This window comes from Terrapene carolina, unplaced genomic scaffold, assembly GCF_002925995.2.
Source record: "Terrapene carolina triunguis isolate 2854851 unplaced genomic scaffold, T_m_triunguis-2.0 Scaffold17, whole genome shotgun sequence".
NCBI classification, from domain to species: domain Eukaryota; kingdom Metazoa; phylum Chordata; order Testudines; family Emydidae; genus Terrapene; species Terrapene triunguis.
This window is the reverse complement of record NW_020664368.1, coordinates 1,786,689-1,806,142: the sequence shown is the minus strand read 5'-3', so window position 1 is coordinate 1,806,142 and position 19,454 is coordinate 1,786,689. Positions and strand designations below refer to the sequence as shown.

At 39.1% G+C, this 19,454-nt stretch overlaps 1 protein-coding gene across 1 annotated transcript in view; it reads left to right on the top strand.

Annotated features, from left to right (window-relative positions):
* LOC113406202 (conserved oligomeric Golgi complex subunit 3-like) overlaps positions 1-19,454 on the top strand; it is a 49,525-nt gene that overhangs the window by 7,410 nt on the left and 22,661 nt on the right. The window contains exons 4-13 of the mRNA XM_026649483.2: positions 775-940; positions 3,538-3,612; positions 3,729-3,821; positions 4,131-4,256; positions 7,208-7,288; positions 8,240-8,283; positions 8,530-8,656; positions 9,115-9,206; positions 11,571-11,710; positions 14,207-14,367. Of these exons, the coding sequence (XP_026505268.1) occupies positions 775-940; positions 3,538-3,612; positions 3,729-3,821; positions 4,131-4,256; positions 7,208-7,288; positions 8,240-8,283; positions 8,530-8,656; positions 9,115-9,206; positions 11,571-11,710; positions 14,207-14,367 (1,105 nt within the window). The remainder of the gene's footprint in view (positions 1-774; positions 941-3,537; positions 3,613-3,728; positions 3,822-4,130; positions 4,257-7,207; positions 7,289-8,239; positions 8,284-8,529; positions 8,657-9,114; positions 9,207-11,570; positions 11,711-14,206; positions 14,368-19,454) is intronic.

The window sequence follows — 19,454 nt, the reverse complement described above, 5'->3', positions numbered from 1 at the left end:
TGTCACATCCAAAATTAAGAGCATGCATTAAATTTTACTGTAAAGTAACCTGCTCTTTTCCCTGTCTCTTGAGGTTTTTTTGTCTGCTTGTTCTCTGGCCTTTATTGTGGGAAGAGTTTTGTGTTGTATCCGGAAAATGGTAAGGCTTGGGCTTATTCTGAGCCCATCCCTGTGAACCTGTTGCAAAGTTGGAGAGTAGCGCCCCTGTTCTCTCTCTTACGATGTGTTTCTGATGCCTGGCAGTAGTGTTTGTAGCTCACAGATGGAAAAGTGGTCTATTAGATGACTATGCTGTGTCTGTTTTAGTTAGAGGAGTCTAGAGAAGAGTGTTAATTAGTTCTCTGCCCTTACTATTCTGGGGATTACAGGAGTCTGAGGAGAGTTTGTGATTTTACATACTGTTGTATATGTGCTAAAATAGAGCACAATAGTTGAGGCCCAAGAATCATTAATTTTGAAGTTCCTTTTTGATTTAAATTGGACACTTAACATTGTTTAAATGTATACTTAATAGTGCTTGAAAATTGATGTCTTTATCGGTTTTAAAATAGAATCTATGACCCGTGAGTTTAAATATCAGGTCAGTTTGTGATTTAAGATTTTATTATACATTGTTTTTTGTTCTATACATTTACTTCCTGCAAGTGATCTACTCTTTTCTAGCGGGGTTTCTGTGTCCTCAGGAAAATGGAGTAAATAGTGCTATGTATTGGTTATGTATTTAAATATATAAAGAAAAACATTACCCTTTTTCATTGTGGTTCTCTTTTCTAGACAGATGAGGGATTATTTGTCTGGATTTCAGGAGCAATGTGATGCTATACTGAATGACGTGAACAGTGCTCTTCAACATTTGGAGTCTTTGCAGAAACAGTATCTCTTTGTGTCCACCAAGACAGGAACACTGCATGAAGCCTGTGAGCAGCTTTTGAAAGAGCAGGTAATTTGTGATATGGTAGTTACTCAAGATTTTTAAATTTAAAGGTACCCTACCAAAAAATAAAGTCCTCTGTTTACAGACCAGGCATCTTGTGGGCAGTAATGGCAGTGCATGATTTACTCCTGAGGGAATTGTAGAGGCTCCAGCATAGCAGTGGGGAGCACAGCCCACTGGCTGCATGGAGGTGGAAGATCACCCTACAGCCCCCCCTTACCCTGGGACACAGACTCGGTGGTGAGGCTGCACCCGACCCTGACACATCACAAGGGTCAGACCTGCCTCAGAAACACACCAGGGCTCTACCTTTCCACACCAGGTACACCAGGTGTGGGTAGGCAGGCTCAGCCCAGCAGGATCCAAGTGTGGAGGGGCTTAGTGAGGGTGGATCCAGGTGTGTGGTGAGAGGGTTCTGTGTGGGGCAATCTAGGTTCAGGTGGCTCAGTGGGGGGGAGCGGGGGGGGAGGGAGGGGAAAAGAGAGGGAGGGGGGAGGAGAGGGCCTGGGTGTAGGGGCATGTGGATGTACAGGGTCTTGTTGGGGCAGTTCTGGGTGCAGGGGCAATGGGACTCTGCAGAGGGGTCCAGTTGAAGGTGGTTAGGGCTCAGCGGAGGGGAGTGTGGGAGTGAGGGATGGGGCTCGGCAGGGGGGATGAGTGTGGGGGGCTTTTTCAGGGGGTCCTTGGTTCAGAGGAAAGAACAGAACAGGAGCAGCGTTCTCTAGTCTCTTCACTATGATCCCTGGGAGTTGTAGACGAGAGTCCCTAGTGAAAACACTTTTCTGAAATTAGAAAGGTCGTGTTGGAATTGAGTAAACCATTCACTAGAAAGTCATGTTTTAATGTGGAAATATTTTCTTCAGTAGCCACCTAATACTTTTTTCATTCCTCTTTTTTGGATTGTTTTACCTGTGAAAAATGTGGCTTAAGGTTTGTCATTTATACAGGTTTATTTAGCAGCTATTTCTGCCTACCATTTCCCAGCTGGGGGCTGCCTTTTTTTTTTTTTTTTGCACCCCTTTAGTAAAAGATTTTTAAAAGGTCTCGTAAACTGTTCTCGCTTATTCATAAACCCACAAGTCATTCAAGTTTCAATTTAGTTGTCTGCAGACTGATGAAATTACTGTTCGACCATTTATGGAAATGTTGCTTAAACTTTCTGTGTTTGAAAGCAGCCAGGAAACTAAATGAGTTGTAGGCTGTTATAGCTGATTCTCGTCTTACACCATGTTCCTCTCAGACAAAATGGTCATGAAACATTAACCAAAATTGTCAAAGGTTGTTATAGCCAAACTGATACTACTCTGAAAAGTGATGCTACATAAACAGCATTATGAGGGGTTCCGTGTTTGTTTGATATCCAGCTGACTTCAAGAACAAGTGCTCAGTATAAGAGTAAACATATATAATATTTAAAGAGACACGGTCAGGTAATATCTTTTATTGGACCAACTTCTGTTGGTGAGAGAGACAAGCTTTTAAGCTTACACAGACTTTGAAAAACAGTCTGTCTCACCAGAAGAAGTTGGTCCAATAAAAGATATTACCTCACCCGCCAACATGGCTACACCATTGCTGCAACAACACTGCATACAATTTTTTTTTGTCAGCACGGCAAACTAAGGCCAGGTCTACACTACCGCGGTAGTTCGACGGCTGGCAATCGAACTTCCGGGTTGGATTTATCGCGTCTGGTCTGGACGCGATAAGTCGAACCAGGAAGTGCTCGCCGTCGACTGCGGTACTCCACCTCAGCGAGAGGAGTACCGCAGAGTCGACGGGGGAGCCTGCCTGCCGCATGTGGACCGCGTCTGAACCGCGGTAAATTCGAACTAAGGTATGTCGACTTCAGCTACGTTATTCACGTAGCTGAAGTTGCGTACCTTAGATTGAATTGGGGTGTTAGTGTAGACCAGGCCTAAGTCTGAGATGTTAGTCAAACTGCTTTCATTCCTTATCCCACATCACCACCAGTAATAGGGTTCTGCAGAGCAAAATATGCTCTCAATGAGCACCATCCACCCATTGTTCAAATTTATGCCCTCAGTGACCCTTGTGTAAACACCCCATTGCATTCTGTGGCTTTGCACAAGTGCAACTGCTTGGAAATCAGTAAACAATTCTGATATTGAAGGAAGCAAGATTATATAAAAGTAAATGATATTCTCCAAATCTACTGCTTCTGCCGATCTACAATGACTTCTTCTGAGTCTTTTTTTTTTGGATGCTTTTGAGGGATAAAGGAACTGAAGTTAGGAATGTATGCATGGTATATTTTTAAAGAATGTTGGGATCCTGAAGTGCTTCAGAATAGCGTATAATAGCTTTACTACTTGAAAAGATTCTAGGGCTCCTTCAGAATACTGCAAGACCCCTAGATTGTGCGTCTGTAAAGACAATACACTTGAGAACAGCGTTTAGTTTTAACATTTCTTTCTTTAATTCAGAGTTAGGAACATGACAAGATTTCTGCCTTTTGCAAATTTTTCTGTGGTCTGTTATGTAGCTAGCAAAATCTGATCTAATTTTTTAAACATGTCTTATTTGAAACCTAAATTGTTCATTAAGTTACTTACAATCTTTTATGTGCTTTGTTTGAACAGTCAGAACTCGTTGACCTGGCTGAAAATATCCAACAGAAACTCTCTTATTTTAATGAACTAGAAAATATTAACACAGTAAGTGTTGTTTTATTTCTTATAATCTTAGAAAGTCAAGTAGACAATATTAATCAACTCAGTTCTGTGACCAAAATTAGTTATTTCTTCTGATTGATGTGTTTTATTTTTTAAAGAAATTAAATTCCCCCACGTTGTCTGTGAACAGTGAAGGATTTATACCTATGCTGGCTAAGCTTGATGATTGTATTACATATATTTCATCACATGTAAGTAACTTAACATTTTGTATTTTTTAATTAAATCTTAACACTTTAGAGATACATATTCTAGTTATTTTGGATTTTTATAAATGTGTTTATTTTTACAGAGGGGAAAAAAGGCAAGGGATGACACTCTCTGCTCCTTAAAATGTATCTCATCTGCATACATTTAGTCTACTTATGCTTAAGTTTATAAACCTACAACAGTTAGCTTGCATTGGATACTTTTTACCTATTACTTTTTTCTTTTAAAAGTATTGTTTTTATGTCTACCATTACTGCCACATTTAAAATGCTTTTCTTTGTTCTTTGCAGCCTAATTTTAAAGATTATCCCGTGTATTTGGTTAAGTTTAAACAATGTCTTTCTAAAGCTATGCACCTTATGAAAACGTACACTGTGAACACACTACAGAACCTCACAAGCCAGTTGATAAAAAGGGTAAGTTGGGTAAGCAGGTACTGACTTGATTAGTCTGATGTATTTGTAGTAACCCTAGACCAGGGGATCTCAAACTGGGGGTCGTGACTCCTCAGGGGGTCACAAAGTTATTACTTGGGGGGGAGGGGTTTGAGAGCTGCAGCCTCCACCCCAAGCCCCGCTTCGCCTCCAGCATTTATAATAGTGTTAAATATTAAAAAAAAAGTGTTTTTTTTTTTAACTTATAAGGGGGTCGCACTCATAGGCTTGCTGTGTGAAAGGGGTCACCAATGCAAAAGTTTGAGAACCACTGCCCTAGACAGAACCAAAAATACCTGCAACTTCTTTTAATATTAATTTGACTGGTGTTAATATTACACTGTTGTATTAGACAAGCATTTTTTGGTGATTTTAAATACACCTCTACCTCGATATAACGCTGTCCTCGGGAGCCAAAAAAATCTTACCTCGTTATAGGTGAAACCCGGTTATATCGAACTTGCTTTGATCCACTGGAGTGCGCAGTTCTCTCCTCCCCCCCCCCCCGAGCACTGCTTTACCACGTTATATCCGAATTCGTGTTATATCGAGTCGCGTTATATCGGGGTAGAGGTGTACTTTCTTTTGATTAGTTTGTAGAGCACATTAGTTTACACTGCTCTGGGATAGCTGCAGAGCTGCAATGACAGGTGCAAGTAATCGAAGCGATATCTTGTCAATAGGCTATAAAGATGAATTTTTAAAAGGAACAAAGGGGAGTTAGGTGACCAGCTTCCATTGACTTTCAATGGGAGTTGAACACCTAACTACCCTTTGCCTATGCAAATCTCCCCTAAAAAGCTTGCAGAGATGATAAAATCTGAGTAGGAAGATTACATATTTTACTATGTATCTTTGGCTGAAATCTGGTGGGAATTAATAATTCCTGTGAGTTTTGTAGCATGAGTCAGAAGATTCAGAGGTGGGGGAAATGAGTCCATATCCCTTCTCAGAACTTGAATTTGTGCACACTAACATATTGCCATTCAGACTTCTGTTACACTGTATACATTTACAGAGGTAACTTACTATGTCTCCATTGCTTTTATTTTACATGCTTTCCTTTTTCATCTCCTTCTGTTGTCTTCCTTTCAGTGTCTCCATTTTCTTTCACTTTCTCTCTTTGGCTGCATTGCTCTGTCTCCCTTTTTCCCCAATTTTTCCAGCTTCTTCCTTTCTCGTCTCTGCATCCCAAGAATTTCTCTTGTTCCCCACTTCCTCAGTCTCACTGCTTTCCTAATCTCTCTCTGCAGTCTCTCCCTCCTATATCCCCTGCAAACTAAGGATCTGTCTACAATGCAAAAACAACCCCAGACCCATGCAGTGAGTCTCACAGCCTGGGTCAACTGAGTTGGGCTTGTGCTGTGGGGCTAAAAACAGCAGTGTAGACGGTTGGGCTGGAGCCTGGGCTCTGAAACCCATCAGGGGTGTGGGTCTTGGAGCCTGCCCTCAGGCTGGAACCCAGGCTCTGAGACCAACCTCCCTTGTTGGGTTTCAGAGCCCGGGCTCCAGCCCGAGCCTGAATGTCGACACTTGTTTTTAGCCCTGTAACGTGAGCTCAGTGAGCCCGAGTTGGTTTATCTGGGCTCTGAGACTCACTGCTGTGGGCCTTTTTTTAGCAGCATAGACGTACCCTAAGGATACATCTACACCACAGTACAGCACCCATGGCTGGCCTGGTGAGCTGTGGGGCTGTAAAATTGCAGGGTAGGTGTTCAGGCTTGGGCTGGCGCTTGGACTCTGGGACCCTGCAAGTCTAAGGATTTAGCTAGATTAAAAGAGGGATTGGACAGTTATATGAATAACAAGAATGTTCAGAGTTATACTAGTTAATGCTAACAAAAAGGGTACTGGAAGAGAGGCAAAACTTCGTGTTTCAAGGTTTAAGCCAATCTCTAGCTACTGGGGATTATGAATGAGACCTTCATGGGGGAGGAGAGGGCAGATTACCCTATATCCTTCTACAGTGGGGTTTTTTTGCACTTTCCTCTGAAGCATCTAGTGTTGGCTTCTGAGATAGGATAGTAGATTAGATGGACCACAGGTCCAATCCAGTAAGGCAATTCATATGTTTCTATGAGAAGAAATTTATTGGGTGCTAGCCTGCTATTTGTAGTCTCTTCTGCTTTCCTTCTGAAAGACTTCTCTCTGCCTCCCAATGGGACTGGGACATGGAACCAGTGTGGTGGTCTCTATTTGTGGGAGCGCAGCCATTGTGCTCCAGGGGATGGGTAAAGAAGAGTTAGAGGTGGGGATACTTTTTGCCCTCTCCATGTCACAGGCCGAATGCTGCTCCACGCGTGTGGAGTGGCCTGAGAGGAGGAGAGGGAGGTGAGCTGGTGGCTAAATTATCCAGAAGGTATTCAAAAGTGCCAGGCTCTTTTTTCTGCTCGCCATTTGTTCTGCTCTCCATTCTGGTCTATTACTAGAGCAGGTAAAAGCTCTTGCTCTGCACTGAGCTGAGCCATGGAGGGCCAGGCAAATGCCTGAGACTCTGGCAGCCCAGTTCAGGCTTGGGTGGGAGGGAGTTGAATGTTAACTCAACCTTTCAGTTCCAGGTTTTCCAGGATAGACGTTAGGTTTCCATTTATCATTGCTGGTTAATCAGTGGAACAGCATTGGCAGGTTTCAGAGGAAATGGCATTGTGACTGTTTTTTAGTGGAGAAGAAGGGAGAGAAGTAAAAATGAAAGTGTGCAATAAATATTCTAACCCTTGCTGCTCTGGTCTTGAATATTGTTCTCCCAACTGGGTTTATCTGAGCTTTGAGAGAGTGCCAGCCTTTGGCACACTGAATAGAAAAGCATAAAAAGGTCATAAAAGTGCAAAAATTTCACAAAACAGTTCCTCAAAAGCTTAAATGTCTCAACCAGTTAATACCATGAGCTAAATATAGAGGAATCTTATTTATCAATTTGTTTTTTCTCTTTTCAGGATCCTTCATCTGTGCCAAATTCTGACAATGCCTTCACACTATTTTACGTAAAATTCAGAGCTGCTGCTCCCAAAGTTAGAGTAAGTAGCTTGGTAATTAATAGCTGATAGTGAAGCCATAAAATGAGTTTTAAATTCATTGTTAATGTTAATATGTGGACTGCAGTTTATTTCTGTTTTAAGGATAGTGTTTAGATCTACCTTCCTATGTTAGAAAATGGTGAATGATGCATTTCTTATTTACTAGATGATGAACATTAATTTTTTACCCATTATTTGTGTCAAGCTGTGTTTTGGATGGAAATTGGAATTAAATTAAAAATATACCAACAGCATTTTAAAATTGTTTGTTATTAGTTAAATAAAATCATCTTTTAATGTTCTGATACTTTTTTTCTTGTGTAAGTATCAAAGCATGTTTTGCATTTAAAACTGAATTATTAAACAAGGGAAATATGATTAGTAGCTAGTGAATTAATCTGATTTTTTCTGGTCACCACATCTTTCAAGACTTTAGAATTAGTGGATCTCAACCTCTCACCTCATTTTCGATAGATTTGGAGAGGGAAACAAGCTTTCCTGTTTTTGTTTTTCCAATTCTTAATTTTTCTCAACTTTGAACAAACTAAATATTGAAACCAATGAGTTGAATAAACCAGAAGGAAGAAAATATTCTCTCTCCATCTGCAGAAGAGCCTACTGCTGTGTCAAAAGCTGGTTTAGCACTTCAACAAACTCTTGTTCCAAGTGCTTAGCCAGTGTCTTCCACCAGTTCAGTGGTTTGACTTTCTTTAAAACTTCAGCAACAAACATATTGCTCTAATATTTTTTATTTAATTGATTTTAATAGGTTATAGTGATCTTAAGCCTTAATGTAGGTTGTCATAATTTCAAAAGTAATTTTAAATAGATGTATTTTTTAAAAGAAAAATGTTTAAATTTAAGAATGATTTTTTTTAATTAAAAAATAATTTTTATCCACCTTTAATATGCTTGGAGTTCATGGTTTTCCCCCCTTCTTTTTCAATATAGACTCTTATTGAGCAGATAGAGCAAAGATCTGAGAAGATGCCAGAGTGAGTATAATGTAATACATATATTTTCAAGTGTTTGAAATTCTGGAAGCTTGGAATATTTTACCTCAGTTTAAAATATTGAGTTAAATAAATACTGCTTTTGGAAAAACAAACAAACAACTAATAACTTTGTTTTGTTTTGAAACTATGTAGCAGAAAAGTTAGAATAGTGGCAATGGTGACCTGGAAATCTAAATCTCTTGTACACAGTTCTTTGGGTTTTTTTTTGTTTTTGTTTTTGTCTAGGTACCAGCAACTTCTGAATGAAATCCATCAGTGTTACCTTGCTCAGCGGGAACACTTGCTAGGCCCTAGTATTACTAGTACTGTAACGGAATTAACCAGTCAGAACAACAGAGATCATTGTGCGCTGGTAAGACTCTTAGTGGTGGCTTTTTTTGGTATGTTTTCAGATTTCTTTAGCAAAACTCAAATTCCTTTCCAGATCCAACCAGTCTTGGCTAAAATGACAGATTTCCAGAAATTTTATTAGTGTGAAACTTTGTCCAGTTTTCAGTAAAGTTTATGGGGTTTTTTCCCTTGTAAAATCTGTGCTGCTCCTCACAAAGCGACAGTGACAAAAAGTGATTCTCTTTTAAACTTTGCCCAGTGCATGCAGAAACAAAAAGTTTCCAAAGGAGCTTTCACTTGTTTGGCAAAATCTGTGCTAGAGATCTAGTACCTCCTTTTCAACATAGTGTAATTTTGAACAGCTGAGAGAGTTAACTCCAAATTAGTCTTATCTGTAGCAGCAATCACTAACATCCCTTTCAATGTAAATGCAAGAAAGATACAATTTGTTAATTAAGTATTTGTATTTATTAAATGCAGGTACGAAGTGGCTGTGCCTTTATGGTCCATGTGTGCCAGGACGAACACCAGCTTTACAATGAATTTTTCACAAAACCAACACCAAAATTGGAGTAGGTAGTACATACTGTTCTTGTTTAATTGCATACCATGCTTAATGTAGTGTTATACATTAAGTATCATCAGAGGTCAGATTAGGCAGTGTTTAGGTGGTTTGCATAGACTAATACTTTTTCCTGATGGTTCCTGTTTTGTGCTCCAGAATCAAAGCTTTAATTTAATTGTTTTGAAGTCTCTAGCCCTTATGATTCTGAAGATAGTCTTAAACTCTTGAACCTAGTGTGAACTGATGCATGTGATTTGAAAGAGTTCCCTTCTGGAAGTCATTATTCTACTTTATTTCAGGTTCTTATATTGTGCCTATCATTGTAGTGTCTGTGCACTTGGGCATAAACTGTCTCTGATTCCTCTCATTGAGGAGTTGACACTGAAGCGTAAAAGTAATTATTTAAATGTCAAAATTAACTAAGTCAGTGATAAAGCACATGTGAAAGAGGGACATTGATATTATGAAAATCTACACAATCTACTTTGACTGACATCATTTTAGTGTCACGTTGTGGGTGGGTGGAGCTTGAGGGAAATACTTCCATTCATTTTTTCCAGTCGGCCCCTTGAAGCTGAAAGCTAGAGGGGAGAAGCAGAGGGCATCAGAGCCCTATTAAAGGGAAGCCAAGCTCCCAAAGGCCAGCAGCGCATCTGAGTCTCACTTGGGATACTATACCCAAGGAGCTCTTTGGAGCCTAATTGGGGATCCATGGTCCAGTGAGGAGGGGCCCAGGGATATCTAATCCCCATAAAGGAGGAGCCAAGTTATGAAGCCCAGCAGAGCACAAATGATCGTATTTTGAACATCTGCTGAGTATTGTCCAATTTTCACATCTTAAGTGGACAGAGCCAGGAAGAGTACCAGTACACCTGTCTCATTTGCCCTCAGTTCAACCCCGGGCATCACTGGGAATATGCAAATATTGACTATTCAGATTAGGAACACTACAATTAAGATGCTTATTCTTTTCTTTTTCATCTTAAAGAACAGTTGTTTGAGTGTCACTTTGCGCTAAGTTGAGTGCTTAGGTCTGGTGGTCTCACAGATTTGCACTGACTTAACTAAATTGGTTTAAAAACTGATTTAGTTAAATCACCACAAACTCTAATGTGGATGTTCATGATTAATTCAGTGCAAAAAACTGTATTTAGGCAAGCCCTTAAGTTACAGTTCAGAAACTCAAACCAACACTATACATAGTCCAAAATTCTAATTACATTTTTTGACAATTGTAGTTTTGAATCTGGATGAAAGGCAGTTATTGCTCATTAGTGATAAGAGACTTTCCTCCCTGGTTCCTATGTTCCCTACAAATTGTATAATTCTTAGGTAAATATTCGAGTCTTTAGATGCCCAACAATCTATATTCGGGCATCTAATAAAAGTGGCCCTATTTCCCAAAGATGCTGATTCTCTGAGAGTCACTCATTTTGGTGCCTGAATATGGATTTATAAACCTTCCTTTAGGCACCCAGGCTTGACATTTTTGGCCTGAATTCTTGCTGTTAGGTTTTTTGTGTGTGGTGGTGGGCTTTTGAAATTTCTCCCCTTTTCTTAGTTTCCGCTCTTAATTTACCTTGGCAAGCAGCCCTGATTATGCTGTGTTATATTTTGAGAGCTCTTACAGGATGCCTAAAGGTACCCATACCAAAATATGTACATTTTAAAAATACATTTTCATCAGCTATTCAGTTTCTTGGTCACAGTCTTATGAAAAAAATTCAAGATGCCTACTACAATTGTCAGTAATTCCGCCTCAAAAAACATGGTTTACCTAGTTTAGGAGGACTTTCATATTGGAGTAAACTTGCAAATGTATGAAAGTGAATACTTTAAATCACCTTTAATTTATTTTCTATTCATTAGCAGGCATGATTTAAATGTTCTGCTTTTCATAAGTACATTACTGGGACTTCACTGAAATCTAGGAGAAGCTCATCTGAGAGAGTGAGACAGCTCTTGTTAAAACACAAATCTTCTATGATAGGAGAGGGAGCACCGAAAAATGACAATGTAAACTTATTTTAGCGTAAATATTAGTATTTCCTAGTTTGCTACAATGCAATACTCTTTAAGTAGGGCTTAATTATAGAACTGTGCTCTCAATAGCAACACATCAGTTCTAAGGAGAAGGGACACCAGACTTTTGTAAATTGGGTCTGAGATTAGCTATCTTCAATGTAGATTTTATATAATTCTGTTATGAATGGTAACTTCAGTTGGATTAAAATTGGGATACGTTATGCTGAAAACAGTTTATTGGTGCTGGGATACAGGAACTAGTCCTTTCTGTAACATGATCTTAGTGTCGTATTTTGGTATCCTGGAAATGTTTTTTATAATATCATACATTTTATCTTTCTTCTAGTGAACTTCTGGAGAAATTGTGTGTCTCGTTATATGATGTCTTCAGGCCATTGATCATCCATGTTATTCACTTAGAAACTTTGTCTGAACTCTGTGGAATTCTCAAAAATGAGATGCTTGAAGACCATGTACAGAACAATGGTAATACATAGGTGGAAATGAGTGATTGTGGTGTTAATCAGTGTTAGAAACTACTAAACTTCATAGGAGACCGGATGTAGATGTTTCTTATGTGCTAAACATGTCAAAGGTGATACATGATTATTTTAAATGAACTTTGTCCTTTTTTTTGGTTACATTATGGTAAACAATTTATTTAAAAACATTTCTTCATTGAAATGAGTATACAAGGGGTATTCTAGAGATTCTTGCTACATTTTGATTTTACTAACAGGCCTTGATCCTGCAAATGCTTATACATGTGTATAACTTCACTCTCACAACTAACCATGTTGATGTCAATGGAATTACGCAGATCAATGAATTTGTGCACTTGTGGGGTACAGGACTAGTGCCATAGAGTGCAATGAAAGGAATGGTGTACGTTATACTTTATATCTAGTCAGGGATTCCAGTTTTTTTTTTTTTTTTTTTTTAAAGTCTTCTTATTCATGTAGGAACCAGGGTTGGCAATTTCCTGGGGAAAAAAGCTAGATTAGGACACGGTGCTGGTAAATTCCACTTAAACCCAGTTTAAACTGGGAAAATTAATTGCATCGATGTCCAGCAAGCATAGAATGAATCTTTTCAACTTTGGATATATCCATTCAAAACTGAGGAATGGGCTCAATCTATCCACAACATCAAAGTTGGTCTTCTGCTGTAGGCTGCTGCAAGGTCAGAAGGACCTGGACTGGTAGTCTGCAACTCTGCATGCTTGTGATTGCTTAATGCTTCAAGCCTAGAACTCTGCATTGTTGTTGTTTTCATATAATGGAATGTTTTTGACTTTTGTGTAATGTTGAAAACTGAAATGAATCATGACATGTATAGCTTCCTTGAGAAGATACTGAGCCCAAAATGTGTACAGACATTCTGATGCTCAGTATTATAATTTTATATATATATTAGTATTACACCCACTGCAGTTTTACTTTTTATTTGTATAATCCTAAATTAAGCTATGAATCCTATTGTCTTATGTAACTTACACTTTGTTTTAGGTGTAAAATAATGAAACCGTTTTCAGAATAGAAAATGCCTTAAATTGGGGTGGTAAAAATCATGATTTTACCTGGTAAAAACCACCTCTGGTAAATATCAAGCCATTCCTGTTAGGGACTAGTTCTTCATTTGTGGCTCACTGTGAAACTTATGAAATCTAGTCATATGCCTTCAGGACCTTTTCAGATTTCCATTGCCTTGTAGTATATAATTGCATATGAAAAAATTTGCAGAAATTTCTGCTCATCTGACTGTTTTACCTTAGAAATATCAAATCTGTTTTTTTTCCTGATTTGGGAACCTTAGATGTGTGTATTGTGAGCTGTCTCACCTATGCTGAAAGGGCAGGTGTTGAACCTGTAATAAAGATTTTTTTTCATCACAGCACAAATTAAGTACAGTTTAAACAGACTAAGAAATCCTTCCTAGTTCAATTGGTCAGCTTTCCGTATCTTGAATTTTCTTAATTTTGCTAATTTTCCAGTCACCGTAATGTCTTCCAGGGTAGAAATATTTTTATTTCTAATGTTAAAAAAAAAAAAAAAAAAAAAAAAAAAAAAAAAAGTATAAAGGGAAATGCCTTTTGACTGGCCTTCTTTATGTGCAAGCAAAAAGGGCACAAGTTCAATGCCCTCCCTTCCCCCTTTGTAGGACATCTTAAGCATTTCTAAAGTGTTATGTAACCTTTCATTAGAGTAACTCTCATGTCTCTAGCAATAACTCCATGAAAGATTTGATCCTTTTGATCCTTGGTATATAAAGCAGAGTGGCTATCCATCTCTGGGGTTGTGAAGATAAGTTAATTTACTTTCCTAAGAGCATAATTGTGACCCTGATCCCTCACACTATCAAAAACAAAACACAATAACTTTGCAGAGTAGCCTCTGGGCTAACTTTTACTTACTGGTTTTACCATTTAAACATAGTGCTGATATTTTGATTTAAGCTGCTTCTACTTGGATCATTAAGTACATACAAATGTCTTATTGAGGTAGGTAGGCTAAATTACATGTAGCTCTTTGTCCTGCAGTATGACTTTTCAGTCCACGTGGTAATACTTTACTTTGTTATGACAAAACTAATCTAGGGCAATTTCTTAGTATATAGGCAAAAACTTCATTTTGACATATTTTTAGCATCTCCCAAAACATCAGCATACTTAAACTATAATATGGTATGTTATGTTCTGTCGTATTCCCAGTTTGCGTATGGGGAAATCTTAGGCAGAGAGAGCTGAAAGTGACTGGCCCCACACCACATAGCAAGTCACTGGCAGCGCTGTAGTTAAGAGGACAAGAATTCATGGTTTGTAACAAACCACTCAGCATGCAGCTCTTCAAATGTTATTTGGGCCTGGCTTTCTTTGCAGCAAGTAAATTAATTTGTGACAAAGTATGAAACTCAAAAGTTCTTTTTAAACATTACTTTTCTAGATGTAATTAATGAGCAATTGTATTGATGTTCTTTTGTCAGCAGAACAACTGGGTGCATTTGCTGCTGGTGTCCAGCAGATGTTAGAGGATGTACAAGAACGTCTTGTCTACAGGACATTCATCTACATTCAGACAGACATCATAGGCTACAAGCCTGCTCCTGGGGATCTTGCATATCCGGATAAATTGGAAATGATGGAGGTATAGTATCTGTTTGCTTAATTTGTTTTCCTAGTTATACATCATATGCAATTATATAATGAAGAGCACGGCAAACAGGATTTTTCTGTTTATATGTGTATTTAAAAGCATTGACACCATCAGGGTGGCATCCATTGATTAATCTTTGGCCCTGAAATCAGATAGTATAATATATCGTAGATCAAGTTAAGTGAATCTGGCCACAGTTTTCACCACCGCGTTAGTGTGCATTGTGGTGCTTCTGACTTTCTCCTCTTTAAACAATTTCTGTTGTTTGTTTATTTTAATGTTCTTGATTTTTGTTTTTGTCAATGGAAAGTTGGAGTTAAATGTACTGAATTGTAGGATAAATTCTATGGACGAACACAGTTGGCTGATATTTTGTTTTCAAAGTTGCTGGTCAAGATACTGGCTTAAAAAAAAAAGCTTCAAAGATGAATTTGTTAGGTCAGTAGTAGTTCCCAATAACTTTCTCTTTCAAGTAGCTACTTTCTCTAGTTATTCATAACAGCCATTCCCAGCTCCCTGCAGGATAAGTTCATGCTCTTCACACTGGTCCTGCTGGAAAAAATTAAAAAGATAATTATACTTATAATTTAAAATAAATTAGTATAATACAAGATCTCAGGTAAATGACTCATAATGTCAATATTTTGTCAAAGAAGGATTTAAAAAAATCTTTTGGATATAAAGAAAACAGTGAACTTAATACATAATTTAAGGCTTATTAAAAACTGACATTTCATGAAAGGGGTAAATCATAGTAAAAAGAGTGATTGCTAATGCTAATTTGGCAATGAGAGCTCAGAATGTTAAAGGATTTGACTGGAACCTTGCCTTACTTGGCCATTGTGTTTGTAAGATTGTAACTTTTAGTCCATTTTATTTTCCAACTGACCGAACAGCACAGATGGCATTGTCAGACTTACTGCTACTGAAACATCCTCAAAGAGGCAGTTTTTTGTGATCACTGGGTTGGCGCATGTTGCTGTAGGTTTACGTTGTACAAATGCTTGCCTTGGACAGGAGAAATAAATTTATTAAAACTGTATGTAATTTTTTTTACAATTCTGTCCTTGAAACTGACAAAGCTTTATAAGAAGTGTCCTGTTCAATGCCCTATCCGTGTTCCTATAATCTTGAATGTTTTCTCACCAGTATAAAACTTCTTACAATATTATTGTTCAAGCATAAGTAGTAAACACAAAATGCCCAGGATTGTATAAAAGTAGTTACGATATTCATATTTGTGAATATATTAGCCTTATACATGTAGTATCATCATGCCTTCCCATAAAGTATGTCTTTTTTAAAAAAAACATTGTTAAATGTGATGCATCCATTCAAGCCTAATCTACACTCAAGTTTTACCGATATAACGATTTCAGTTAGCTGTCTTTTTTTTTTTAACCAAAATTTTTATACTGTAAGCCCTAGTGGATGCAGTTATAAAGGTATGCAGGAATAAAGGTGACTTTTAAACCAATATAGTTATTTCTCTTCCTATTCATGGATAGCTATACCTGTATAAAATACCTTTATATTGATATAACTGCCCTCACGCTTGGCAGGGAGGCTATTTTTACCACTCTAACTATAGCAGTATAACTAAAACAGTAAAACTTTCTAGTGTAGCCAAGGTCTGTCTTACTGATAATACGCTAATTAAGATTCCGTGGCTGATCATTTATAGAGAAGAAGAGGTTTACACTTAATTCCACTGATAGTATAAAGTTTCCACTTCTTACATGTCCTGATGTGTTTGTCATTGTGATTCTGATCACTTTTAAACCTCAAACTTTGAATATTTGGAGAGCAATGATTAAGTCTGAGTAAACGAATTATTCAAATGTAACGCAGTGAAAGAGCATGTTTTAAGCTCTTTGCTCAAATGTCCTCTTTCCATTTTCAAATGGCTGCTGCCAGTCTGACAAATAGTTTGAAGTGCTAACGTGCAGCACTGTAACAGGACTTCAAAGTGCTAAGCAGAGTCTGGAGAGTCTTTTGGTGAATTCTTGTGAAGAATGAGCTAAAGATACTTCTCTGATGCCACCCGCTGATAACATTTATAGGAGTAAACAATCCAAATCAGCATGTGGATTTTAGAGTACTGAGAATTGTCCACCTTTAAACAGAAAGCAGTGCCCAAACTTAACTAAAGCAGAACAAACCCATCCCATAAATTGTGATCTGCATGGAATCTATTGAAATGTTGAATCAGGTTCCATGGGTCAAATTTGAACAGCTGGTTCCTAAGTGGGCCAATTGTCCAAATCTCTGTAATGGGTGAATATTGGCAAACTGGAAAGTGTTCAGTTAAAATATTGATAAACAAAGCACCTTAAAAAAATTTATTTAGTTAAAAAATGCTAAACAAAAATCAAGTTTTGCTATCCTCACTTTTGCCCTTTTTCCACGTACAAATCTGAAGATTTAAATAAAAAAAAAGTTTCACTTACTTCGTTCTCCACAACCTCCATTTTTAGTTGACATTGTATCATTAATGATATATTTTTCTACAGTACCAGAGTTCTGCTTAACACAATTAATTTTAACAGAAGGGGTGAAGAAACACAAGCCAAAATAGGTTAAAGAATATTTAGACAAGTTATTTATATTCATGTTGGCAGGACTTCATGAAGTTCACCCTAGGGTTCTTAAGGAACTAGATGAAGCAATCTTGGAACCATTAGGCATTAGGGATTATTTTCGAGAACTCATGGAGGACGGTGAGGTCCCAGAGGACTTGAGAAGGGCAAGTATAGTACTTATCTTTAAAAAGAGAAACAAAGAGAACCTGGGAAATTATAGACCAGTCAGCCTAGTGTAGATACCTGGAAAGATACTGGAACAAATCATCAAACAATTAATTTATAAGCACTTACAGGCTAATAGGGTTACAAGAAGCAGTAAGGACACCGTCCATATGACATTCTCATAAGCAAAGTAGGGACATGTGGTCTAGATGAAATTACTATAAAATGCATGCACAACTGTTTGAAAAAACATACTCAGTAGTTATTAATGGGTCACTATCACGGTGGGAGGGTATGTGTAATGGGGTCCCAGTGGAGTCTGTCCCGTTTCCAGTACTATTCAACATTTTCATGAATGACTTGAATAATGGGATGGAGAGTATGCATATAAAATCTGCACATGACACCAAGCTGAGAGGGCTTGCAAGCACTTTGGAGGACAAGATGAGAATTCAAAATTGATAAATTAGAGACTTGGTCTGAAATCAATGCGGTAAAATTCAATATAGACAAGTGCAAAGTTCTACACTTAAAAAGGAAAAATCAAATATCCAAATACAAGGTGAGGAGTAACTGGAAGGTAGTAGTACTGCATAAAAGGATTGGGGGTGAGTGTCTGTTATGATGGATCACAAATTGAATATGAGCCAACAATGTGATGCTGTTACAAGAAAAGACAAATATCATTCTGGAGTGTATTAACAGGAGTGTTGTATGTAAGACTTGGAGGTATTTGTTCTGCTCTACTGGTGAGGCCTCAGCTGGAGTATTGTGTCCAGTTTTGGATGGCACACTTAGGATGACCAGACAGCAAGTGTGAAAAATCGGGACATTGGGTGGGAGATAATAGGAGCCTATATAAGAAAAAGCCCCAAATATCGGTACTGTCCCTATAAAATCGGGACATCTGGTCACCCTAGGCACACTTTAAGAAAGATGTGGACAAATTGGAAGTCAAGAGTAGAGTAACAAAAATGATAAAAGTTTTAGAAAGCCTAACCTATGAGGAAAGGTTAAAAAACTGGGGATGTTCAGTCTTGAGAAGAAAAGACTAAGCGGTACCCGATAAGTCTTCAAATACGTTAGACTGTTAGGGTATGTCTACACTACGAGAGTAGTTCGATTTTAGTTAAATCGAATATGTGCAATCGATATTAGAAAGTCGAACGTGTGTGTCTACACTAAGGACAGTAATTCGACTTTGTCAGTCCACAGTACCAGGGAAAGCGTCGACATTGGAAGCAGTGCACTGTGGGCAGCTATCCCACAGTTCCCGCAGTCCCCGCTGCCCATTGGAATTCTGGGTCGAGCCCCCAATGCCTTCTGGGTAAAAAAATGTGGCGAGGGTGCTTTTGGGTAACTGTCGTCATCCGTCAGTCACTACCGCCCTGCCTCCCTCCCTGAAAGCGCCGGCGGGAAATCAGTTCGCGCACTTTTTGATCAGTGACAGCGCGGACGCCACAGCACTGCGATCATGGATCCCGCTGCGACCATCGCTGCAGTTGTGGCCGTTCTCAACGCCTCGCACCTTATCATACACCTTACCCTGAGGCAGATGCAGAGTAATCAGGCGAGGAGGCTACGGCACCGCCGTGAGGGCCTGAAGTCGGAGAGTAGCACAGAGCTGTCAGAAACCACGAGCCCCAGCGCCCAGGACATCACGGTGGCAATGGGGCATGTGGATTTTGTTGAACGGCGATTCTGGGCCCGGGAAACAAGCACGGACTGGTGGGACCGCATAGTGCTTCAGGTCTGGGATGAATCCCAGTGGCTGCGAAACTTTCGCATGCGGAAGGGCACTTTCCTGGAACTTTGTGACTTGCTGTCCCCTGCCCTGAAGCGCAAGGACACCCGCATGCGAGCAGCCCTGACTGTCCAGAAGCGAGTGGCCATAGCCCTCTGGAAGCTTGCAACGCCGGACAGCTACCGGTCAGTCGCGAACCACTTTGGCGTGGGCAAATCTACCGTGGGGGTTGTTGTCATGCAAGTAGCCAAGGCAATCGTCAAGGTACTGCTGTCAAAGGTAGTGACCCTGGGAAACGCGCAGGCCATCATAGATGGCTTCGCTGCGATGGGATTCCCAAACTGCGGTGGGGCTATAGATGGGACTCACATCCCTATCCTGGGACCGGGCCACCAGGCCAGCCAGTACATCAATAGAAAGGGCTACTTTTCAATGGTGCTGCAAGCACTGGTGGACCATCGGGGACGGTTTACAAACATCTATGTCGGATGGCCGGGCAAGGTTCATGACGCTCGCGTGTTCAGGAACTCTGGTCTGTTTAGACGGCTGCAGGAAGGTATTTACTTCCCGGACCACAAGATAACTGT